The 26,858-nt window shown below is 38.3% G+C and overlaps 1 protein-coding gene across 5 annotated transcripts; it reads right to left on the bottom strand.

Annotated features, from left to right (window-relative positions):
- Nucleotides 1–952: 952 nt before the first annotated feature.
- On the bottom strand, nucleotides 953–25,660 carry map7d2a (MAP7 domain containing 2a). Of its 5 annotated transcripts, XM_047379291.1 has the most exons (18): nucleotides 25,460–25,660; nucleotides 25,329–25,381; nucleotides 22,271–22,363; nucleotides 21,724–21,810; nucleotides 21,571–21,648; nucleotides 20,287–20,450; nucleotides 19,453–19,549; nucleotides 16,375–16,464; nucleotides 11,020–11,126; nucleotides 10,802–10,917; nucleotides 10,393–10,721; nucleotides 10,162–10,309; nucleotides 9,751–9,919; nucleotides 8,855–8,956; nucleotides 8,687–8,737; nucleotides 8,479–8,518; nucleotides 4,080–4,752; nucleotides 953–3,189 (listed from the first exon to the last, which is right to left on the bottom strand). In XM_047379291.1, exons 2-18 carry the CDS (start codon nucleotides 25,363–25,365, stop codon nucleotides 2,931–2,933), a joined length of 2,640 nt encoding a protein of 879 aa, XP_047235247.1. In that variant the 5' UTR covers nucleotides 25,366–25,381; nucleotides 25,460–25,660; the 3' UTR covers nucleotides 953–2,930. The 5 variants fall into 5 exon arrangements, with proteins under 5 accessions (XP_047235247.1, XP_047235249.1, XP_047235248.1 ...); XM_047379293.1 differs by having other exon boundaries at nucleotides 11,020–11,075; nucleotides 25,329–25,660; XM_047379292.1 differs by having other exon boundaries at nucleotides 8,479–8,515; nucleotides 25,329–25,659.
- Nucleotides 25,661–26,858: the final 1,198 nt, after the last annotated feature.

Below are 26,858 nucleotides of genomic sequence, written 5' to 3'. Positions count from 1 at the left end.
TTATATATCATTCTCATCTTCTCCACTTCACCATTATCCAATACTCTCTATTAACATATAACATAAACCTGTGATAGACTGGCGACCTGTCCAGGCTGTACCCTGCCTCCCGCCCATAGATCACTGGAGATGGGCACCAGCTTCCCCGCGACCCACTATGGAAGAAGTGGTAGAAAATTACTGACTGACTGATATCACATAAACCCTAATGTAATACATTGATGTTTGTTGATGTAATCTGACAAAATGTCTGTTCAAGGGATACTTATGAAATTAAACCAATCCTAACAGTCATTAACCAAAGGGTTTTTGTTCACTTTCTTTATTTTATGTATATAATTTTGTGTATTTTCTGCCACAATTTGTTTTATCTGCTACCCTGGTGTAATTCAAAGCATATGGCAGAGACACTCTAAGACATTTTGGGCCCCTATCAATGTTTATTCACCTCTGCTATTTCCACATTATCCTTCAGTCACAACGGACAAGTTTTAAATGTGGGGAGTAAATTGTGACGGGCAAACAGAATTACACAGCTTACCTAAGCTAACTGAGGACAGAAACTTTGTTGTCAAAGAGGAAAGACCAGCTCCTATTTTTTGAGTATTGTTACATCTATGAGATAAATAAAATATCTTCTACTTTTTATATTGTGTGTGGTTTATGTTTCTTGGCCTGTTTTTTATTTTTTATTTCACACTGTTTAAATTATTTAATATGCACGGTATCCTCCAATATAATTCAGTGATTCAATTTGTTTAAAAGCTCATGAGTTACCATTGCACTGTCGAATTTTTTAAAGCTTGCAGATCTTACCTTAAGGATGCCATCAGTTTCACTTGCAAAAAACCTAGATAAGTGTTATGACATGATCATCTTTTACAATCATTTACATTTTCTGTAAGTTACCAGCTTGATGAAAGTTCACATTTACACAAACAAAAACACAAAATTGGTATTGTTGCTCTTTATTTAGGTATTTTCTTCCTATTAGATTACATATATGTATGATGACCATGCTAGACATGCACAAACAAGGTCTACTGTGTTTGCATAATGTAAACTGACCATTATACAGTTGTGTTATGGTATGAGCAGATTTTGAAAAGTATTTCTTTACATTCATATTTTAGATATTTGCAAAACAATGCAAATGCAATGATTATGCTATAAATGTTTTTGCCTGAGTAATAATGATATAATCTTTGCTACAATAGTGTACAATCTGTTCAAATAACATAAAAGCCCGCAGTGTATTTAAAAGCAAAATATTGCATATTGCACACACATAGACCTGCTGAAATACATAGACTTGCTGAAATAAAAAGAAAAACACAAAATCAACCAATCAATCCTTGGTAAGGCATGTTTTTCTAAAACTTCACCTACAAACATGGAAAATAGTACCTGCAGTTGTTAATTATTTTATGGCTTGCTTAAGCAGTTTTTTGCTGAAGCAAAATCTGTATTGTTCTTGCATTGGTCAGGTTGAGTCCAAAGCTACAGGGCACATTTATAAGTTGATTTTCAAGCCAACATTCATGCTGCACTTTATGTTTAACCAAAAATTCTGATTATTTTGCATGACAGATCTACTGAAACTTTATCCGACAAAGCAAAGTGCAGCCACAGAAAGCTTTACAGTGACATGAAGTTGCTCAGATGTCAGACGTTTTCATAATATATAAGACTCTTAAAATATGGAGCCCATCAAGTGTTAGTGGGTAAAAATAAACAAAGCCGGTGGAAATCTGTGCTCATGCTTTACAAAACTGTGCGCTCAGTTTTGCAATCTGTGTGCACGGATTACAAGAATGTGCTCTCAGTTTCTGCAATCCGTTTGATAAATTGTGCTTTCTGTTTTGCAAGACAGAGTTTGGACGCATGGCCCACACCTGCGAGGTAATTCCGTGGATGTTTTCATATATAAACTTAAAGCACTGCCATTTTTTAATCAGCACACTTCACAGCTTGTAATATGACTTTATTTTCGTTACACTACAACAGATCCACTGAACTTACCTTGCAGGTGTGGGCCATGCGTCCAAACTCTCGACAGATATCACTGAGTAATCTGCACGCACGGATTGCAAAAGGAGCACAGAGTTTATCAAACCGTCCGCACAGATTGCAAAACTGAGAGCTCAGTTTAGTAAAGCGTGAGCACGGATTTCCACCGGCTTTGTTTTTTTTCACCCACTGACACTTGGCTCTGGGCTCCGTAATAAAGCCTAGTTTGGTTATTATACAATCCCACATTTAAACTCACCTCTTTCACACGGGAAAAAAACAATGTGTCAGTGATTGTTTGAAAAGTGGTACATCTATTTTGACAGCCATCATTTTTCTCTGTCATATGCACTTAGCGAGTCCGGTCAAATGGAGAGTTATTTCAATAAGTGAACAGTCCCATGATTAGATTTTATAGGGCGAGGAAAGGAAATGGTTACCAGTTTGATTGGATTCCCACTTTCAGTCATTAATACATGCACTAATACAACTTGACACAGAAACATTTTTCACCAACTCAGTTTTTAGGAAACTGGTAGAGTTTAAAATTCAACCAGGAAAGGCTTACATAATTCAATATTGCAGTCGAGTCAATGAGAAATCTGTGCAATTCTTAACAGGCTAATGCAAATAAGTAAACTTGTGTTTTCTATTATATTCAGAAACCTGATATTTAATTTTTTTTGGTTGTTTCCTACTTTGTCCTATCTATAACCCCTTTTGAGTCAGTCTACACGTGTTTGTCCTCTAACCAATAGCAAAATAAATCATTCACAGATCATTTTAAAAGCTCCATCATTAGTTTACAGTGTGCGTTTTTTAGTCAAAGTCCATGGCTCGATTTCCATATAATCATACTGGTTACAAAGTCAGAGAAGAAAGAGGAGACAAGCAGGAGCAGATAAGAAAAATATAACAGACTACTTGACGCTTAGTTTGTTTGAGGATGGGGGTGTAATCCCTATGAGTTTTGAATCTGACATTGGACTAACAACCCCCCGTATCAGGTTCTTGTTGCAGTCGCCCATGGTGCTCTCAGAAGGAGGCTTTGCCTGCGTGACACTTCCCGTCAGGTCCATCAGGTCTTTAAGAGCCTGGTTGTGGCTCATGAAACCCTTCTCAATTTCATCACCTGGCGAGAACTTAGTGATGGAAATTAGTTCCTCCTTTGAAGCTGGACTGAAACACATATTAAGAAACAAATAGGCTGTAATTCTTCAATTTCCCAAGGCAACCTACATTTTGTGTCATATTACAATAATAAACTCTAATGTAGTTTATTGAGATTTTATGTGATAGACCAACACAATTGAAAAAAGTGTTGTGCAACGGCAGACCAACAAGGACATGGTCTAAACTGATAATCCCAGAGAGCAGTAATCAGATAACCATCCAAGATGCCTGTTGTAGCTTTGGTGAAGCTGCAGAGATCCCTAACTCAGGTAGGGTAATCTGTTGACAGGGCCACTACTTGCTTTGCACTTGAAACATCTGGGTTTTATGGAAGAGTGAGAAAAAGGAAAGCCATTTTTGAAAGAAAGGTATAAGAAGTCTTGTTTACGATTTTGTCATAAGCCACAAAGACACAGGTAACATGTAGAAGATGGGCCTCTAGTCAGATGAGACCAAAATTGGCCTACATGCGAAATACAACGCGTCACCCTGAACACACAATCCCTAATGTGACACAGTGGTGGCAGGGTCATGCTGTGGGGATGCCTTTCTTCACCATGGGCAGGGAAATTTGTTAGATATGAGGAGACTTTTAATCAAAACATACCCAAAGTTAGAATGGCCCACTCAAAGTCCAGAGCTAAATCCAATTGAGAATCTTCGGCAAGACCTGAAATTCATGTTTGCATCTGCACTCTAGCCAATCTGACTGAGCTTGAGCTATTTTGCCATGAAGAATGGGCAAAGTTTCAGTCTCCTGTGTAAAGCTGGTTTGAGTTGGTCTAAAGCATAAAATCAAAACAAGATGCATTGAAGTTAGTAGTTCTAACACAATAAATGTGAAAAAGTTCAAGTATTATTAATACTTCTGCAATGCACAGTATGTGAGGACTCACCTAACATCCATTGATTGCACATCATCACAGGATCCGGTTCTTTTCACATCTAATGGCTCCAGCTTGCTGGTTGGTGATGATGAATGTACCACTGATACCACTGTCACAGAGGCTCCACCAGCTCCATCATCGGGCCCCTTTTTAGTCTTTCCTTCAGCTGAGATTGACACATTGCGTTGCTGTTTGCTTCCTTCAGTAGTTGGATGACTGCATGTTAAGGCACTTCCTGCACCCTTCACTGCTCCATTCATCACACTACCCTGTCCTTGCATTGCTTTGGCATCTCCTGTCAGCTCAGTCAACTCTTTGTGTAGTTGCGTGGTGATTTGAACATTCAATCTGTGCTGCATGTTAAAGTTCAGCTCCATCTCTCTTCCCTGCTGCTTCAATGCACTAGTGTTCGTCTTTTTGTTGAGTTGGCTGCTGCAGTTCTCTTTACTGGTTTGTTTTTTCTCAGGTCTTTCTTCAGGAACACCCTGTTTCTGTGTGACTGGGTGAGTGTTGTTTTGTACTTGTTTACTCTTCTCACTGTCCATCGGTAATACTGCTACTGCTTCTTTCTTGAAGAGAACATTTTCCTTTGTCTCAACCTGCACTGTCATCTGCTCTTTTACCAGAAACTCTACCTTTTTCGTTGCCTGCTTGGTGACATGATCTTTGGTAATTACATCTCCTGTGAAAAATGCAAAAACATTACAGTGGACTTGAAATGTCTTTTTTAAATCACTGGGTACTTGTTTGATCTTCAATAAATCACAGAGCCTTGTAAAGATGACCCAAATCACGAAGAAAGAGAACAGGGAACAAAAATAGCCTTTTTTCATAGTTAAACTCTACACTCAAATACAGTGTTAAGTTCCACACTGCAGAGCAGTCCCCTACGCTGTGCTGCTAATATGTTCCAAGGGCATTCACAAGAACAGCTTGGTTTTGCAATCAGCTCCCATGGTACTGCTCTGCAGTGAAGGATGTCCAATCAGCACCAAGAAAGAAAAACATCCTTCACCGCTGCTGCTTCCTCACCACTTTTTTAGACAATGCGTGCACAGTTATTAGGCAAGCAGCTTTTTCTACCTGTGTGTTATTTTCATGTATTTAAAATAAAGGCATACCATCCTGATTTTATTATTGGATTAATCGACCTGTTGGATTACATTTTCAAACCCTACATAAAATGCCATTTAGTCCGCCTTTTAACGTTTTTATATATCACATTTCAATTGAAAAACAAACAAATGACATGTATCGAAAAAAGAAAGAAAATGTGTAAGTGTGCACATCCTTAATCTAATACCTTATTAAAGTACATAATTGGAACGTTGAGTGTAGTCTATCAGCGTCCCACCCCATGACTTTGCAATATTTGTCCATTCTGCCTTTGAAGGTTCTCCTTATCTCAGACTATGACATGTCTTTTCCACAGTCCTTTTTAAATAACCACACACATTTTTTATCAAATGTAGTTATGAACTCTGGCTAGGCCATCCCAGATCTTTTGTTTTGGGGAAGCCTTTCTTTTGGTGTTATGGGTCTGTGCTTCTACTCACTTTGATTGCAGAAAAATAAAATCCTCTTCTTCATCCTTTTTTATTATCAAAACGTGCTAGTGTTTGAAACTGTCAATCTGGATTAAAACCTTAGCTCCATCTGAAGAGAAGAAACCCCGCAGCATGATGCTACCTTTATAACAAGCTTTAGAAATAAAAAGGTAGAATAAAATATAATCAATTAAATAGATCAAGAAAAATCAAGTCATCTGACTGTTACCTTTGTGCAATGGGATTTTATTTTTATCTTTTGTAACCTTTCTGAAAGCTCTGGCTTTATCTAAAATGAGTAAATGTCAAGAAAATTCTAATTGGACAAACTTTATGCATGGTTAATCATATTCACTATAAAGTCCGGCTCATGTTAACGCAAGAAGACAGAATACTGAAATTTGATCAAAAGGTCTTTCGATGTAGTTAAACCGTTTGCAGATATATGCAACCTGGTTATCGCAGAGTACCCCCAGAGCTTTTGCAGATTTTTCTGTGACTTCTCAACATAAATATGTCACATAAAAGACGGGGGAAAAAGGGTTATTTATCAGTGTCTCATTTTTTATGTGACAATGATATGTTACTGGGGTGACTACATTTTTATATCCTCTGAAATCATTTTGGGATGAGCAATGGTGTAATCAAATGTGATTAATGCCTCTTATTAATAAAAGTGTACCTATAAAGCAGTGTGATTGTGTCAAATAAAATTGTAAACTTCCTTTCAGAGCTACATACCCTCCAAAGCTACTGTACCAGAAAACAAGGTATTATGACTATACTATACTACAACACTGAAGAAAACACGGCTCAAACACAAGCTAAATCACAGAGACTGACTCAAAAAAGATCTGCACACACCTCTTACAAAGGATGTTAAAGGATATTGATCTTTGAGATGACGTTAAAGCTACGTTAGATTATATTAATGTTCATAAATCGATCAGTCTCATCAAAACCAATCTGAAGGGCAAACACTTCTCCTTTGCAGCGAGCTTCATACATTGCAAAAATCAGACAACTGAACAAAAACAACCTAGCAAGAATGTTGACAACTCATGTTTTGATAATACCTGGCCGCCAGCTGCAAGGATCAGAATTTGATTTGACTAAATCTATAATTCAATGAGACCACCGGAAGTGTCCTGCAAAAAGACATGATTTTGGTTTCAGTGCACATTTGGTGCATATGCTTCACAACATCTCATTACTTTTAGATTGTAACTAAATGAATGTTTGCATCTATTTAAATAGTCAAATTATATTTCCTGTCTAGTTAGATAAGGGTGACATTGATTAAGCTAAAGGACTGTCCTGCTCCTGAATATTTAACAAATAAAGGGTTGGGTGTCGAGTCAAAATATCAACATTCAGTATCACTGAAAACAGGCTTAATCCATGATTCTCAAACTCCCTACAGTGGTAAAAGAAATTCTGCCATTTATTATTTGCAAGGTAAATATAAAGTGACTTTGGGGTAGTGGATGACAGTGATCCAGAAAAGAAAGTGCTGGTGGCTACCTGGTCTCTGTTCTATTTAACCCTGAACCTAAAACATTATTATGGGAATGACATCAACCCTAACTAAACTGCGCTCCTGTTTGAAACTTGTAAAAGTGTTGGATTTGCTAATTCATATGTTTAGTGACCAGATTAACTACAGTTGGATATAGAAGCTACTAACAATATGTTGTTTCCGGACTGAATGTACATTGTTTGAACAGCTGCAGTTTTTGGCTGCAGCTGTCAATAAAATTTAGGGAGCCAATTTGGATTTCAAGATCAGGGTCGGTAACAAAGCCCTAACTTTTCCAACTTTTAGGGACATTTCCCTTAATGCCTCCAACTTTAAACTTGTAAACTGTAACTTTTGAGTAAAACATTTACATTAAGTTATATCACATACTTCAACCATTAACCAGTTCCTGTTGATAATAACATTATTTTCCCTTTTTGGCTTTTATGAAAAAACACACACTAAAAAGTGGTATATCCTGTTGAGCAAATGTTTTTAAAATGTCTGTCAAGATAGTTTTACTCAAAACCTTGTGATAATCGTTGTAAAAAGTTAGAGAACTACTGCCCTTAACAGATCTGTTCAATCTATGAATGAAATGAAAATGCACCCCTAAAACATCTGGCACTTTCCTCAAACAGTGCAATCTTTATACAATGAGCATCTCCTTTCTGTTTTAAACTAATAACCACAAATTTAATTTCAAACATGAGATTCCCAATAAAAGAAGACAAAACCCTTCACTGAACAGTGTTTAAGAGGCTGTGACTGCTTCTGGAGCTAAAACTGATTACAAAGAGATCAAGAGACAGAACAGACACTGAACAAAACGAAACTAAATGATTTCAAAGTAATTTTGCTGTACCGATTTTTACACTCTCCAAAAAAAAAAAAAAGTATGTTTTTATATTGCTTTCTAACACTTATGTAAACATTTTTGCCTAATAACTGTGCATGATTAATTACTCTTGCTGAATGCTATTTGCAGTCTGCATGCAAAGTTTATTCTTTATCAGATAACTGATGGATGGCCCATGGCACAAATAAAGTGACAAAGTTCTTTTTCATTTATTGTTGGATTCTTTTTCGCACATTCCTCAGAAAAACCAAAGCCAATGCATCAGAAGTTGCTGCCATTTGCAAGGTTTAAGACAATCCAACTCAGAGAAAATAAGATTGCTGTCACACATGCTTAAGATTTGCTGCTAAAGAAAATTAAATCAGAAACCACACATGCCCAGTTTGCATTTTTACAGCAGGAAGGCATACGTCCAGGGGGCGACATAAGCATGGACAGCAAGCAAACTTAAAACGTCTCCAGGCTGACTGAACACGTACTAACCTGGCGGTGAGACCGGCTTTGTCTCCACCTGCTCCTCCTTCTGAATTAGTGCACAACAGAGACAATAAGGACACAAAACCAAAGAGTCACCAATAATAAAATTTAATAACTATAGCAAAAACAGAAAGTCAAGCAGTTGATAAAAGGAAACTTGGGGAAAAATAGCTTGGCTGTGCAATCAGCAGGTGTTAAAGGCCTCTCACAGTACCTTCATGTCAGCTTCACCCTTCCTTGTTCTCTTCATAATCTCCTCAATTCTCTGCAAAACATTTAAAATGGATATTTACTTTCCAACTATTGAATTAGAATATTTACATTGGAAACTGTAACCAGAAACCTTTTTCTCTCTTCTGAAGGTAATTCTGTTAAACTGAACCTTTTTCCTGAGTTGTCTCTCCTCTTCCTGTTGCGTCTGTAGTTCCCTGCCTTGCCGCTGACGCTCTGCATTCTCTTGAGCCTGGACTTTAGCTTTTTCTTTCTGTTTGTAATGGTAAACACGTGGATATGTTGTGAAAAATGTAATATTAAATATGTTAGTAAAATCTAAAACAAGTAGAAACAGTGTTTTCCAAAAGTATTCATACCCTGTACACTTTTTAACATTTTGCCTGAACTCTACAAATCTGGCTTTTATGGAGAACTGGCAAGAAGAAACCCATAAGCCATCTAGGGTGTCACAGCAAAGATTGCACCAAAATAGAAATGTCTTTGTGGCACTAACATTGCACTACATACCGAGAACACCATTCCCATGTGGAAACGTGGTGGTGGCAGCATCATGCTTTGGGATGCGCTTTTTCCACCAGGGGTGAGGATGCTGGTCAAGGTAATAAAATGAGCTAAATATAGGGCAATCGTGGAAAAAAACACCTTTTAGAGGCTACTAAAGACTTCAGACTTTTCAGCAGGGCAATGACCCAAGACATACAGCCACAGCTACAATTGAATGGTTTAGATCAAAGTATATTCATGTATTAGAGTGGCCCATTCAAAGTCCAGACCAAAATCCAATTCAAAATCTGTGCAAGATTGAGGTTGTGTTTCACAAAGAAGAATGGGAAACCATTTCACCTGTCTTTGGATATGCAAAACTGGGAATGACATTCCACAAAATACTTAATGCAATACTTTGTGTTGTTCTCTCACATCGAACTCCAATAAAATACATTGAAGTTTGTGGTTGTAACATGGCAATATGAATATGAATACTTTTGCAAGGCATTATATAACAATGAATTAAAGCTTTATGCCTGTCTCATTATTGTGACTGACCTCTGCCTCAATTTGGATCTGCTGCTGTTCTTCCTTTCTTTTGTCGTCCTCTGATTTCAGCCTGTGGTGGTCCATCATATTGTTCCGTCTCACCTCACCTTGTTGTGCCTTCACCTCTTGCCGCTGTTGCTCCTGAGCAAGCTGCTTCCTTTGTTCCTCTTCCCTCAATCTGATCAAAATGTTCAATATTATTACCAGCATTCTTTTCCAAACCATTTAGTAAAGATTCTTTGGTGTATTTGCCTTTAATTTAACAGTATGCTAGGGAGAAATGAGAAGAACGTAACACAGTGAAGAAACAAAAGTCTATTTTTACAAGTTTAGTCTACAAAGACTCTCTCCATCCTTTTCATCAGTTGAGCTTCTCTAGGACCGAGCTGTCTGAACTCAAGGTTTTTACAGGGGGTTCACCTTTCTTCTCGCTCTTTTTCCTGTTTGTTCTCCTCCAGTTCTTTTTGGGCTCGAGTCTGACGTCTGCGCTCTGCCAGCAGTCTCGTAGCCTCCTCTGCATTTGTTGTGCCAGCTCCCAATTTTCCTGTGAATGTGAGTGCTGTGGATTCTGCAAAACATAGGAAAGAAACTATTCAACTAAATGTGCATTGAGATGAATTATAATGCATTTTCAGTGAAATACATCTTTACCCATGTCTCCACTGTGTCCATTGACTTGCAGTCTTCTCTCTGAAGAATCCATTCTGGATGACATTTGGTTCCTTCTGTCAGGCGAATAATTTCTCTCAGGTGTTTCTCTGTTGAGGTTCTTATCAAATTGACCTTGTGAAGACGAGTTTCGGTTTTTAGTGTCTGCATTGGTTTTTGCTGCTGACTCAGCCTTGAATTGTTCACCCTTTTTTTCTAGCTTCTTATCTTCTCCTTTCCTGTCATCGCTAAGGTTTGGTTGACGTCTAATTTGGGGATTTTGGTACTGAGGAGAACCTCCGGGAGACTGGGCACGCATCTTAGACACTAATCTGCATAAAAAGAGATACCTGACTTTAGGAACTGAGTATTTGACCAACCGACCTTTCATTTCTGCAACAAATAACTTTACTTGGAGGTGATGGGGGAAGTCAGATGCTTAGTGACACTTGCTGGGGATTCAGATCTTCTGAGAGGGGATCCACAACCTGGGGATGCAGTTCTTCTGTCTTGGCGCATACGTTCTTTCTGAAAACAGGATTTCAATGGATTTGCAATTAAGTATTAAACTTTTGTTAATCCCACTGCTGCTCATCTTGTGTAAGTAGGTTTAAGCTATAAAGATCTGACCTTTGGGGTACTAGGAGTAGACTGGGAGCCTCCCTGAAGTCCAGCTCTGTTGGTAGCTGCAGGATTGAGTGCATTGCAGAAAGGTGACCTGTGAGGGCTGCAGGGTGCTGTACAATAGCAAACACTTTTAAATCAGTTATTACAACTGAGCATCATACACACTAAAAAGGTTTGCCTAAAGGATACAGATTTTATATTCACAGCCTAATTTGTTAGGGATGAAATTGTGATTTAAGAGTAAATGTAGGGGCATATTATTGAAACCAGATGTTTACATCCACTGCATAAAAAGCTTTTTTCTTCTCACTGTCTGCCTTATTTTAGATCACTTAGAATGACCACAATTATTTCTATTTGCTGAAAGGCAGAATATTGAAAGACTTGTTATACTGACTTTTCTTACTTTCATCAATTTTAGACATTTCCATACCTTTCAGCAGTATTTGGTAGCCTTGGCTGTGTGACTTTTTAAATGTTTTGTGTGTCTTTCTACAAAGATCTTAAGATCGTTTGCTGGAATTGTGGCCCATTCCTCCTGACAGAACTGGTTGAACTGCTTTGTAGCTAATTTAGTGGTATTTTTAGGGTCATTATCCATTTGGAAGACCCATTTGTGTCAAGGTTTTTACTTTCTAGCTGATGTCTTAAGTGGTTACTTTAGTGTTTCTATATCAAGTTATTTCCTCAACTGTTTTGTGAAGTGCATCAATCCCTCTTGCAGAAAAATACCTCCACATCATGAAGCTGTAATTTACAGGTGGCAGGTGGCATCATGAGGCTCACAAGCTTTCCCCTTTTTCTCCAAATCTAACAATGGTTATTATGGCCAAACAATTGAATTTCAGTTTCATCAGACTAGAAAATATGTCTCCAAAAATTAAGGTCATTTTCCCTCACTGCATTTGCAAAGTGTAATTGGAATGTAGCCTCTGAAGTAATTGCTTCTTTTGTGAGGTTGATACACACATTTCGCACCAAAACACAATCATCTCTGGAACACCTAACCTGTCTTCTTCCCTAACGGAATGATGGCTGGACATTCCCATGCTGTTCATACTTGTGTGTAATTGTTGGAACGGATGAACGTGGCACCTTCAGGCATCTGGAAATTGGATCCACGGATGAAACAGCCTTGTGGAGGTCCACAATTCTGCTTCTAACTTCTAACTCTAAAGATATTTTATTTTATTTTTTATCTAATTGAAATCATTTTGTTAATTGTAAGTGACCTAAGAATTTTAAAGTGAGACAGTGAGAACAAATAATCGTGTCTTTGATACAGTGGGTGTAAAGATCTGGTTTCTACTCCAGGTGCAGCATCCTGTGTAAAAAATGTTCAAATGAAATAATCGTTTTGCAGTAGCATAACCTCACTGAAAAGTTTAGAAGCATTCTACTTTTTGGGAAAAGGACTTCACATAGTATTCTCCTAGAACATTTCACAAGGTTGAATCACACAGAGAGAGGGATCTTTGAACAATGTTTCTAAATTGTAGAGTACTGGGTCCACTCTTGTCTTCAGCTCACCCCACAAGTTTTCTTTAAGTTTGGCAAACTCCATATATTGACATAGTGATGGTGTCATGATCTGTCAGTGTTAGGTTTTAAGTTTGAGTTTCTTGTTTCGTGTTGATTAGATTCATCAGTCAGTCTTGTGTTTTGATTACTTTCTTGGATTCCTGTGTTAGATGTTTTAGTTTGTATGTCCTTGTAGATCTGGTTCCTTCCTGTTTATGTTCTTTAGTTAGTTCCATGATTAGTTCCTGGTTAGCTCTGATTGTTCATTGGTCCATTCTCACCCTACCTCTGTATTTATACTCTAGGGTTCATTGTTCTCCACTGGTTCCTCCTGTTTTCTATCTGCTCCATGTTTGTCACCCTGTCTGGTTTCAGAGTCCTGCATCAGTCTTGTAAGTCTGTTAATTATTATTATTAAAGACAAATTTACTCACCTCGTGGCTCCCTCGGCCCTGTCTGCATATTGGTCCAACGGTCCAAAACAGATGGTTGAATAAAAAGGCTTGAGTGGCAGACCACTCAAAAATGCCTCAGATAATATAAATGTTGGAATTTTCTAAATTTTTCTGTGTGAGATTATGCTCCTACAGTAAAAGAGGAATTTATTCAAAGCTTTTTTGCATTTTTTCCTATAGATCCTGATATTTGTTGACAGTACTGTGTAAATCCTCTGTTAAAGCTAGGGGTTGTAATCACAATATAATGTGATGTGTGATACATGTTTTTGATTTATAAACAAAATAACAATATAGTTTAGTTCTGTGACTTACTCATAGCCGATTAATGATAAAATGATATATTACAATAACTGACTAATAATGCGATGGATTGGCAACCCATCCAGGGTGTACCCTGCCTCCCGCCCAAAGACAGCTGGAGATAGACACCAGCTCCACCATGACACACTATGGAAGAAGTGGTATAGAAGATGAATGAATGACTGAATGAATGAATGAATGAATTAATTAATTAATTAATTAATTAATTAATAATAATATACACCTGTTAAAAGTGTTGGGGCAGCTCTTAAACTTTCCTTTGACTAGCAGTTACTACCTCTGTCATATTTAACCTTATCTGTTCATGCATTCAGCACCCCTGCTGAATGCATAACACCACCCAGTGCTATGTCACACTTAAAGATCAGGGTTTTCTGGGGGTTTATTATGACCACTTGCAGCTGTAATTGTTTTTCAATGTAAAATACTACTTTTGCTGTTATTAAAAAAAAAACAGCAACCCAGAAGCCTGGGCTGCAACAAAAAAACAATGACAACAAATATATGACACAAAGACTTGCCCCAAAAAGCTCAATCACAAAAGTGCAGGCCATAAATATAGGCTTCATTGAATGACACCAGAAATAGTCTTTCTACCATCCGATGTAAGAGCAGCCTCTGAGGAGTGCAGAAGTCATCTCACCGGGCTAACAATATCTGTCTATTTTTAGTGCACATATTTTTATTCTAGGTCATGTACAATTTATCTCTGCATCCATCTGCTGCAGCCAAAATCAGCACCACTTAGCTGCTGTCATTTTCTAACTCTAATCCCAGGTTATCAAAATTAAGAAAAAAAAACTAAACTAAACAAACACTTTCACAAACCCCAAAGTTTCAGACTGTTGAGATTTCCAAGGCATCCTGATCCAATTCTCTTTACAATGTTCCTAATTACTGAGAGGATCACAAAGATGGAAAATATAATCCTCAGGCTGACTTTTAAGCGGTCTGTGCAGAGTTTTAGTCATTGAAAGCATATGTTTACTAGAGCAAATAATCTGGTTGTGGGAGACGGAATAATGGAGGACAGCTTGTTCCCCCCAACAATTATACAGTGGCTGATGCCGGTCTATTTTTGTATTGTTATTATTCCTGCAAGGAATACATATCTGAACAAGAATAAACTCTAAATGCAAATGATTGATAGGATCGTATGTGCATAAGGTCAGCTCACATTAAGGCCAGGAAATTAGAATGAACTTTTATCAGTAAAGGATTCTGAAACAACATCTGCCCATTTATCTGAATTGTTGAGACATGTGTCCAAGTTACTGCGGTTCCTCATTTCCTCTAACTCAAAGATGGAGGACTCCGCTAAGGAGACCAAACACAAAATAATGAAAGCAGACTGAGCATACAGATCATTCACACATGTACATTGTCTTGCAAAAGTATTCATACCCCTTGAACTTTTCCAAGTTTTGTCTTGTAACAGCCACATGCTTTTCCTTGCATTGCATTTATGCAAAGTAGTACAAAATTGTGACGTTGAAGAAAAATTATAAATGGTTTTAAATTTTTTTCAAAAACAAATCTGCAAAGTATAGAATCCATTTAGTATTTGGATTTGATTCAGGTGTGGACTTTGACTGAGCCATTTTGATCTTAACCATTCTATCGTGGCTCTGGCTATATGTTTAGAGTTGTCCTATAAAAGGCTTTTTTTGACTGACCTGTATTTAGCTTCATCCATCTATTTAACCAAACTGACCAATTCCCGTGTTCCTGACAAAGAGAAGTATCCCCATAGCCTTATATGTAAATGTGGGGAAAAAAAGTCCAGTTCTGGTCTCAAACTGCAAATGTGACCCAGCTTTCTTTCTGCTGTGTTTCTACAAAAGCCAGATTCTCCCATCTGAGCTTTGGATGTCTGCAGCTCCTCCAGAGTAAGCATGGGCCTCCTGGCCATTTCTCTGGACTGTCAGTTTAGGTCCATCGACATATTTTAGTCGCTTTGCAACTGTGCTAATCACTTTTTAGAATTGAGCTGGATCGCAGTGACATGACGATTGCAAAACGGCTCTTAGAGTTGTCTCTTTTGAAGTGAACGGCGGGAGCCGTGTTCTGATTGGGAGACGTATTTTCGGAATTTTTTCTGTTCAAACCGCATGTGATTGGTCAACATGTGCGTCATCGTCTCTGTCTACATAGCACAAGGGGTGGAGAGTCGACAGTTATAAACTTTGGCTGACTATTCAGCAATGGGTGTGGCCAGCGCTGCAACACCTTGAGCGAGGCTGCTGTTACAATTAATGGGTCTGCTCAATGTTGCTGTTCTGGTGTTTAATGTTAACATAGTTGCGAACTAGTGGGGCCGCTGTTTATAATACACTGGAATCACAATGAAAATGAGAGTCTCTGTCTCTTGATGTCTTGGTCTTGCAGCAAATCAAATGAATTTATTTTGTGTTTATATTAACATTTTTGTGTGCAATTCAATAATTCAATCAACAAAAAATTTAAGAGCCAATCGGGAGCTGAAAGAGCTGGATCCAAAAGAATCGGTTCTCTAAAAGGAGCCAGAGTTCCCATCTCTAATGGATTGAACAGTCCTTTGTGAGATATACAAACCTTGGGACATTTTTTTTTTCTTACTTGATCCTGCTTTTAACCTTTCAGTAACTTAATTGACCTCGGTCTTCATGATGGCGTTTGTTCAGAAATGTTCTCTAACAAACTGTTCACATAACAGCTACATTTATGGACATATGAAGGGTATTTAGTTGCACTGGATTTCTATATAGCAGTGTCACAGTGAAGGGGAACAAAAACGTATAAGTCACAATATTGTCACAAAAAAATCTAAATAAAGTATGCAGAAACTTAAGGCTGTAATATGACAAAATGTGAAAAAAACGGAATACTTTTGCAAGGTACTGCAGCGTATTAATTCACAGATCAACACAAATACAAGCCGATTCTTCCTTCAACACAGGAAGGGTTTGTATTTTTGAGCTCCTGTTTCATTTTAGAAACAAACACTGTCACAAAGACACTGTTGGATGAACACGAGGGAGATGCATTTGGGAGGGTATGGGTGGGGGCTTAACTTTACCAGATCCGCTGACAGCAGGATGGGGGGAGGCAATGCCAAGGGAAAAGACGGAGGCAGCAGAGTAAGGGAGTGGGGCATTCTCACAGTCACCTATACGCAGCGGGCGGAGCAGAGCAGAGCAGAGCAAACAGAGCATTATGAACAGTTTCTCTGACCAAGTTCTTATCCAGCTGTGGAGAATGAGTCGGAATTAGCATACCAGCAGGGATGTGGAGATGCAGAGTAAACTGAAACAATGTTTGGATTTTTGTCCACAAGAATTTGAAAATGTCTTACAGTCATGAATTGAGTGATAGTAGAAAAGTGAGTGATAGTGAAGTGGGCGATAAAAGAAAATATTATTGAGTTATGTTCACCTTTACAATAGCTTAATGTATTTACAGAGGTTCAGTACATGAGGAAACACCCATGCAGCCATGTAATTCCATAATGCCTTTCTAGGAAAAGAGATACAGTGGGCAAAACAAGTATTGACTATTGACTATTGTCAACGTTTTTCTCATGGTGCCTTTGACATCTGGTAAAAACCCTAGTTATTCACACGTAAAACAGAAATCAAAACAAATTAGGTTATGGGTAAAAAATCTGAATGACAGGTATTAAACACATGTTGAAGAGGATGAGCAAAAAGGCATAGAAAGCCAAGAAACCAGCTGAAATCTGTCAGTATTTAGAAAGTGATCACTGTCAATCCGTTGGTTTAATATTAACTCATGGTGGTATGATTGGTAGAAGAAAAGAGACCTTCACATAAAATTCCTACTATAGCAAAATATACTAATGACATTGGTTACGGCTGCATTTCTGGACTTCTAATTGCTCCAGTGAGCGCTACTGGAGACATAATCTGGAAGTGGAAAGAAGATTTTTACCATAAACCAGCCACAGCCAGGTGACCCTTGTAATATTTCTAACAGAGGAGTCAAAAGAATATTTAAAAGAATTGTCCAAGGGCCAAAAAGAAATTACAAAGAGCTTCAGAAAGACCTGAAAATAGCAGGTATTGTGTTTTTCCATGAAAACACTAAGCAATCTACTTAACCGCAATGACCACTGTGCAAACTCGCTGCACAAGAGTCCACTGCTGAAGAAAAGCATGTTGAAACTTGTTTTTTGCATAAGATTTGGACAAGATTGTTAAATACTTTGAGAATCTAGTCCTGTTAGATAGGGAGAACGCTAAACTTTTTGGATCAGCATCATATTTGTAGGAACAATGGGTTTGCACATCAGCACCAAAACACCATGCCAAATGTGAAGGTGAAATGTGAATGTGGGAACTTCATGACTTGGGCTAATATAACCCCCAGAACCTTTGAAATCTGAAGACAGTTTATGTGGAAGAATGGCTCAAAGTACCACCTGAGCATTTCATTTAAGTACTTTCACGTCTTGAAGTTGTCATAACCAAAAAAAGGCTTTTTTTTTTACAAAGAATTAAATACATTTCAATAAGTGTGCTCAATATTTATTCTGCGTCATTCCAAATAGCTTGCCCGTAACATCCCTTGTGGACTAATTTGTTTGATTTGTTTGTATGTGTGGATTAATAGAGTTGTTGCCAATATCCGGTATGAATTCCCTTTCAATGCCCGCCTTAGAAATATTTTAAAGGAGAAAAAACATTGACACGTTCAATATTTATTTTACAATTTTGTTCATGCATACTTCAACAAGCAGGCCACAAGCGATGGTCACAGCTCTCATAAACACATTCACAATGTTGTGTGTATACTAGAAAGCATTAAGCTGAATTAATTTTTATTGCTATTGCATAAGCTTACACTGAATGTTTTTTAAATATCTAACCTTTAACTTTAGTATATTTAGAGCAGTAAAAGAATCCAATGGAGGAAAGAACCACTGCTGCTTATAGGACAGAACTTACTCTTCTTCTATGCCACTGCACAAGATTAGAGTATAAAGAGAGCGGGATCTTTGACCATTCATCTTTTCACAATCTTTCTAGAATGTCCAGAGTCTTGGGTCCTCTCCTATGCTCTCATCTTTTCTTCTGGAAGAATTTAGATCTTGTGTCTGCTAAACTATTACTTTATTGATTTAGACATATGTTTTGATTATTTCTCCTGCTGAAATGATCCTGTTTAGTTAAATGGTAGAGATTGCTATTATTTTTTTTTCAAGATACTTATCAACATTTTTATAACTCTTAGAAAAGAAGCCCACAGTATCACAAAACCTCCACCATGCCAAACAGTAGGCTTGAGGTGCTTTTCCACCTATTTATACTTTGTTTCACATCAGACTCACCTTGACTATATGTTGTCGAAAAACTCCATTTTTGTCTCATCTGACTAAAGCACACAGCTTCAGTTAAAGTCCCAGCGGTGTTTAATAAAGTCCACAGATTTAAAGCTGAAATCCTAGAAGAGAAAAAGCCTTTTCCTGGCATGCCTCTCAAACATAGTTGTCATGTAGGTAGCATCTAATGGTTGTTATGGAAACCACATGATGCTGTTCTTTGCTGAGGTTATCTCACAGGGAACATTTGAGATTTAGATAATGCTGGGTCCTCACCCAACCTTGTTTGTAATTCCATTTGTTTTAAACTTTACATTTATTTCTCTGACTGCAGATATAAGCAGGTTTATGTAAGTCGCTATTTTCCTTTATCCATTTCCTGACTTATGAAGATCAATACATTTCCAGTTTTACTGGAATCACATGTGCTCTAATCTTTCCCATTTTTAGTCGTGACTAAGACAAATTGGTTTCTGTGGACTAAAATCCCTAGACAATCTAATCAGCTTAAATATAAAGTATAAGTTTAAAAAAAGTTACGGTTATATTTATTTAACATGAATTGTTAGTGGTGCCATTAAGTCTGGCATGGATGATTTTGTAAAAACAAATAGTTAAATTGACTTTTCATCTCTGAATAAATGTATGCAATGGCTGGATTTTTTCAAAAATTCAGGGTGAGATTGTGCTTCTGCATACGGCTTTAGGGTATTATACACAAGATTAGTAAGAGTCATTAAGTGTGGAAGGCAACAAAGAGCCCTCAAGCCCTGTTACAGAGCAACCTGTATTTGCATCTGAACTCTCACTTCCTACCTGCTCCTGGAGGATAACCCCTTCCCCAGCGTTTTGTTCTCTGCTCCAGCTGAAGGCTTCTCTCCAGAGAACGTTTCATGAGCGCCTCAAGCCGCTCCTGCGTGTAACATGGATAAACTCACTTTGTTATAATTCCCTCACCTCTCATTGTACTTTGGTATCTCAAAATATCAGCAGCTATATTTCAAAGATTACAAACTGATGAATCTAAATGAAATCAAAACAGATTAAATTCAACATTTTTTTAAAGTCTGATATTACACAATGTCATAAAACTGTCACGGTTTGTGTACCAGAGGACCCCGGAATGCAGACGAGCAGGCAGCATGACGGTGAGTAAAGGTTTAATCTTTACAAAAACAAAAACTCACTCATAAGAGGAGGCAGGAATAAAACAATGATCAGGCAGGACAGGCATGGCATTGCATGATCTGTAATAACTGGCAGAAAATAGGGTGACATGATCCAAAATGTTTCTGCGAGGAAGCAACAGAACAGATGTGTATTTATGGAGCAAAATCCAGGTGAAACTAGGAGACTGAATGCTTAGTGCAGGTGAACCGAATGAAGTTGATTGAAAACAGACAGGAGAGAACAAAACGTGACTGGAGCAAAACACAACTAGATAAACATGAGACTGAAGCATAACCAGATCCAAAAACCTAACTTTACAAAACATGAACTAGAAGACAAAAACTAAAGCATGACCAGGAAAAATAATAAACAGAAGCATGATTCAAAACCTATCAAGAAACAAATAATAAAAACCCCAAAACACCCACAAATCATGACAAAAACCTAACTTTCAAACTGAAAATGTTTAAGTCATCTGACCCTCTCCTCCTCAAGCTGCTGCCTCCTCTTCTCCTCCACCGCAGCTCTGCGGAGCTCCTCTTTCTGCCTCTGTTCCTCCAGCCGTCTCCAGCGCTCCTCCACGGTGCGCTCATACTGCAGCTGAGACCTGCGCTCCTTCTCCTTGATCAGCTGCTCCCTGGCGGCTGGAAGAGACACGGGTTTACACAGGGAAAAAAAGAGTAAAGAGCCAGCGTTGTAGCCTGTGGGTTTTATTACTTAATTTGCTAATGATTTCCACAAAGGTCAAACAATCAAGGCTACAAAAATACATACAATTGTCTTCCTTTTTAATCTATTGATAGTGTTCATTGGTTTTAAATTATGCCAGGTAACTAAACATAAAAAACTGTCATACAGGGTATGTGAAAATTGTACACATTCCTTTAATGAAAACTAACTAACTTTTGGGTCACAATTCCAAAAGGTACATTTGCCTTAGAAACAACACTAAGCATCGCTGTAGGGTTACTTTTCCTAAGATTGATCTTGTGTTTTCATCAGTGATAGATGAAAACATCAGCCTATCTGCTCCCCACTTCTAGAATGCCCTCCCTCCTGACATCAGAAACACCATGATTAAGCACCATGGTCCTAATTTCCTTGTTCCTGATTTTTTTATCAGATTTTTTTAACTTTCATTGCTTTTTACTTTTGTAAGGTGACCTTGTGTGCCCTGAAAAGCGCCTTTAAATAAAATGTATTATTACTATTATAATTATTATTATTAACTAAAACCTTCAGAGTTCTGCTAGAAAGCAGACGATAAACAGGGATTTTATCTTCGGTATCATGGTGAGTCCTACTATACGTCTAGAGCAACTGTTTTTCAGTTAAAGTGTTCAGTAGAAATGTCACTTTAAAGGTTTAAAATGAGTTACCCCAGTCTCACTTCTTGACATCTCAAAAACCTGGATTTTTTGCTGGGATGTACACACTTTTTAGGTCCACTGTGGCTTGCACTTATGAGCTATACCGAGTTTGACTTTGTCTGTCTATCTACACTCTAGATTAAATCACGAAGATAGAAAACCTTGTCACCATGGGGCAACCACTGGAGCTGCAGGATTATCTCCTAGACCTACTTTTGTAGACCGTTCGGTGTTGCTCTGAGACTCTACATGGTGACACAGCTCATCAAATCAGAAACCCAGTGAACTCTAAATAAATCTTCTACTGACAAGAAGAGCCCTCATATAGCCCATTAAGGACCAGAGACAGTGTATCACAAACAAACTTTACAAAGAAAACAAGACATCCACCTACCCAGGCTTCTCTCTCTCTCCTCACGTCTCTCTTTGGCTAAACGCATCCTGTCATCAGTCTTCATATAGCCCTCCTGACCTAAAAGATTGGTGATGATGTCAGGAAAAGTAGGCAAAACTGAAGTAGGAATGCCAGTTAGGAAGGAACGCTCACTTTGTTTCCCTCCATGATTGCTACTTGTTAGATGTGAGGGGGATGCATGTCCGTTCATGTGTGGCCTCTTCTCTGCGTTAGATGGAGCTGGAATCAAAACATAACCTGGAGGTAAAAATGCATTCTCCAAATGTCCTGAAAAGAAAGTCAGCACTGAGCTGCAGCACTGCTTTCCTACCAGCAGGGGGAAACATGTATTTAACTCTGCATGAGGTTAATCTGTGTTAAATGCATTGTGTTGCAAAACGCCTAATGCCAAGCATGAACTGCATCTCTAGGCCAGGGAGATGTGCTCATCATTCCACATATGCTGACTGTCACTTCTTGTTAGTGTTGCTGAGTTGTAACCAGCTCCTCTGAGCACTGATAGCAATGAAACCCTATATCAGACAATGCAAAAAAAGCCAGCAGATGAAGTTTATGGGAACTTTCTAAAAATCTGATGGGAGTCTAAATCATTGTACTTTAAGGGACTTTCATAGAGATGGTATCAGGAAAGTGGGATTTATGTGACTGAAGCAAGAGAGAGGGAGAGAGGATTACTCACTCGTTTTTCCCATCCGAACAGGAGAGCTGTGACCGTTTGTTGGAGATTTCTGGTCAGGAAGTAGAGTAATGGATGGTGGTGCCATCTTTTCACCTAATGCATGGTGGAATGACAGTTCACAGAGCTTTGAGCCACACAAAAAGCTGTCTTTCTTACATTAACAATAAAATGTATGGAGAGAAAATGCTCTAGAGCTTTAGTGGCAAGCTGTGTGTGGAAGGTGAGTGTGAGCTAATATTTAGGGCTAACAAATGAAGGAGATTTCATTTTCTAACACATAACTTGTACCGTAACAAATCTGTAACTTGACATGAGCCAATTTTAAACCTTAGGATTTCCATTAATGTAAAAAAATGTCTATCCTACCATTACGATGATTTAAAGTCCTATCAATGAGATCCAAAAGAAAGCGCTAGAGTGATCAGAGTTTTTCTCTGGAATTGGGAGCATGGAGTAACACAGCACTGTCCCACAACTCCTTGCTGTGCACTGACATCCAGCAGGCAAAACATACCCCCACCCCGTTTGCTCACTTGCAAGAAAGTCAAATTCTGTGGTTTGGAAATATCTCTCAAAAAACATCCATGAATTGGAAACTAAAGGAGGTCCGACCATGACTCTTATTAAGGTAGCATTGATTTAAAGGCTTTTCCAGAATATCTACTGGTTCTACTCCTGTTATTTAATAAAAAGCAGAGTGACAAAAGGTGCATTATTTTGTACAATAGCCACTTGAAAACTACTTTTCTAAATTTTAAAAAGGCTACTTTATATTTTTCTTAAGTCTATTTTTTTATTCTACACAGAAACAAATGCAAAACCAATAAAGGCACGTGTTATTTGTTATTGTTTTTTTACATTTTTTTGTAAATGCTGTAAAACTGTGGTATTTCTAATTTGTATTATCATGGTGTTAAACTCTCATGTGAATCAATTACATACACACACAGAGAAGAAAATCTTTAGCAGTTTTTAGTCAAAAGCTAATAAATATACATATATTTGTCTTCTAAAATAATAAGTAAATGAAAATCTTAACACGGCAGGCTGAGTATTATTAGAGCCTACCTGACAGAAGCTATATAAAAACATTTAATCCCACAAATTCACTGAATCAATATGTGCATTGCAGGCTAAACTGTCAACAAACAGTCAGTCACTTCAGTCCATCAAGTGAATTAATTGGTTTACAGTCAGGGATTAAACCTGGCACATAACACTGAACAGATCCTACTTTGAATGTGCTTTGGCCAGTGCTGTTTGATCTAATTTCAAATCACTTGATTGGCTGGATTAAACACAATGATTCAACATATTTATCATGTCGCAAATTTATTGGATATAATGATAGCCATTTGTCAATGAATCAGGTGGTCTTAGAGAAGCCTTTACATTTTGGGGGCAGTGGTGAGTCCACAGGGGAAGGGGGTACACCCTAATTTATTTTTTCATGAAAATATTTAACTTTTTAGTCCTTTATAGCATGTTACCTGTTAATGCTCATCCCTATATAACAAACTATTAAAACTCCTAAAAATCTATTGTGGCGTTCGGATTTGGTGATGATCGCCTCCATTTTGCAGCTTGGAATCAGTACTTGACTAAAGGGCTACATATTTGCATTAAGCTAATTTGGTGAAACTGAAATTGAAAAGGGACCACTTTAAGAATGTGTTGCTTTGGGTTTGTCAGGTCCACATTTTTAAGCTATAACCCATGTATAGCTGATGATGAAGCAAAAGAAAGGCCTTGACTTTTGATAAATAGAATCAAAGTTTCAAAAATCACAAACAATCTTAGCAGGTGGAGATGTAAAAAAAATCAAAACTTCAAATTTTCCTTTTTGAGCTTTCGTAAGTAGAATAACGGTTTCACAAATCACAAACTGATCAAATCTGTCATTAGTGTAATAATTCTGTTCAGATTTGACCAATCAGGCTATTGTATTTTTCAAACTGGACCCCTTCCTAGGTGGTAAATAAGCAAAAAGAAAGATTTAAGATTTCATTATTAGAATAAAGGTTCCACAACTTGTAAATTGTCTTTTAATGAATCTTTCATTAGTGTAGAGTAATTCTGTGCATGTCTGACCAGTCTGGGTAGTGCATTTTTAAAGCTAGATGTCATCTTAGATGGTGGAGAAGCCAAAGAAAAAGGAAAGAAAGAGAATGTTTTGAAAATAGAATAAAGGTTCCACAAATCCCAAACTGTATTTTTTATAAACTGTAATGATTATAAAATAATTATGTTTACGCTGGACTTTTGTAAGTATCAAATTTCAAACTACCGCATACTAAAGGATAACTTCAACATCCTGATTATAAGTCAGGCCACCCCTTTAAAAATCTTCCCAGAGGTGCCCCTACTTTGAGACCTAAATTCTTTGCCACATAAATCCATCACACTGAGATGAAAGTTAAGACAAAGGTTTTTAATTGTTTGCTTTAGAGCCTAAATCCTGGCTACAATTCTCTGTATTTGCATCTTTTTTCAGTTGCCTTTATTCTGCTAGAAGCAGTGAACACAGAAAAGGGCCAATCTGTTTTTATTACATCTAATTTGATCACCGGACTGCAGGGAAATGTCCTCTCTTTCAGGGTGGGGATGGGGAGGGTGGGAACTGATTTAACAAAGTGAAAGATTAATCTTCCTCGTGCTTTATACTGCCCCATCCTCCAGTCATCACATAATTGTTAAAGAGGGAATAATTCATGAGCATACCATGTTTATAGGAAATAATGTCTTCTTCGTTCTGTTTATCTGAACCCTTTCAATGAATGGCATTGTCTCTAATGATCAACTGCTTTGACGTGAATCAAACAAAGAGACACACAAAGAAGCATGTCTTTTTCTAAGCGTGTTAAGAAATGAACTTATCATAGGAAGGTTTAATGACAGAAAAAGTCCCTCAATCAGGACAACAAAACGGATATAAGTGCAGGCATCTCAGAAAGCGGTGGAGATCAGTTGCGTCATCCATGAGTCTGCTTTTAATCCCGGGATAAACACAACAGCGCCGTTTCAAACCTGCCCCAAAGAAACCCTACGCGAAGCTTACCTGTCGTTGCAATGGATGACGCGGTCGTTTTCGCCATAGATGTTTGCTGCGATCTGAGCCAGAATACAAAGAAATGAATGAATTAGCTGCTGTCCCACCAAATCAGTCCGCAGTGATGCTGATGCAGGTACCCGTTTTCCTCCAAAACAACAGTAGCGGCTACAGAAACAGGAGCAGCCACGGCGGACAAAGACAATCGAGGCGTTCAGTTAAAGAGACTGAAGGTCGTTAGAAAAGGCTGGGAGGATGTGGATGAGGTGATCGATGCTGCTGGATGATGGAACGCATGCGATCAGGTTTTGGAGCAGCCAGCCAGCCGTGCGTCGCAGCGTGAGCGCAGACCGTTAACACGTTGTGGGCAGGACGCAGCTCTGCTATATGTCCATCTATAGGGTTCCATTAGTGCCAGAAATATGTTTACGTTTCTTTGTATATGTTTCTTTGTAAGGTGTATATGTACTGTGCTTATGTAATGGAACGCCTCAGTGTGTCTATTTCATGTATATTTACTGAGCGTATGTATTGTAAAGTGTATATGTGCTGAGTTGATCCTAATGGGTTATGCTGACTCGGTGGCGTCACCTGGCCTGGGCATTCCCAGCTCTAGCCCCGAATGATTCTCATCAAGCCCCGGGTCTTTTTTTCACCAGAGAAAGAAGAAATGTCCATTAACTGAGCCACCTTGTGCAATTAAAGAAGGAAGTTTTGTCCTTTCCCGGCTTCGGTGAATGCAACACAGGCATGACACTATGACCAATCAGAGATGACTTGTATGGAATTGGGGACTCATCCATGTTTTATTGGCTCACAGCCCTGATACTATTTCGAACGGTCCTGGAAGAAAATGGGCGTCATGCGATTTGTTGGAGGAAAGAAGGGAGAGAATTCTTCAGTTGCGGTGGCTGACAGTGGGCAAGACTCTGAGCCGCCACATGAAATGGGTAAACAAAGAAGTGATTTAAACCTTGTATGTCCTCAAAATTATGTGAATATCTGGCAACTTATTCATGATGACTACATGATATTAAGCTAGCTATACTGTCAGCTAAAACGCCAGTCTTGCCCTTTTCTGCTATTCACATTTGTAATAAATCCAGTGGTGTAGTAAAATATACATGGGATATATGACAGGGGCTGGCACAGTTGGTAGCACTGTTGCCTTGCCTTTCGACTGCCGGCCGGGGGTCTTTCTGCATGGAGTTTGCATGTTCTCCCCATGCATGCATGGGTTCTCACCGGGTACTCCGGCTTCCTCCCACAGTCCAAAGGAATGCCTGTTAGGTTAATTGGTCGCTCTAAAGTGCCCTTAGGTGTGAATGAGAGTGTGCTTGGTTGTTTGTGTGTTGCCCTGCGATGGACTGGCAACCTGTCCAGGGTGTACCCTGCCTCCCGCCCATAAACTGCTGGAGACGACCCACTATGGAAGAAGTGGTATAGAAGATGACTAACTGCAATTATTATAACAGCTTATATTATTATAATAATACATTACTAAAATAACATATCAGTTTCATACATTTAATGTCCATA

The sequence above is a fragment of the Girardinichthys multiradiatus genome, chromosome 11 (genome assembly GCF_021462225.1).
Source record: "Girardinichthys multiradiatus isolate DD_20200921_A chromosome 11, DD_fGirMul_XY1, whole genome shotgun sequence".
Lineage (NCBI taxonomy): Eukaryota > Metazoa > Chordata > Actinopteri > Cyprinodontiformes > Goodeidae > Girardinichthys > Girardinichthys multiradiatus.
This window is presented reverse-complemented; position numbering and strand designations above follow the sequence as displayed.

Excerpts from the sequence above, each read along its gene's own strand:
- map7d2a (XM_047379291.1), bottom strand. The coding sequence starts at position 25,365 with ATGGCGAAAACGACCGCGTCATCCATTGCAACGACAG. Across the intron at positions 20,451-21,570 it reads GGAGAGAGAGAGAAGCCTGG|CCGCCAGGGAGCAGCTGATC; the intron begins GTAGGTGGATGT and ends TGTCTCTTCCAG. Across the intron at positions 3,190-4,079 it reads GTGCAATCAATGGATGTTAG|TCCAGCTTCAAAGGAGGAAC; the intron begins GTGAGTCCTCAC and ends TATGTGTTTCAG.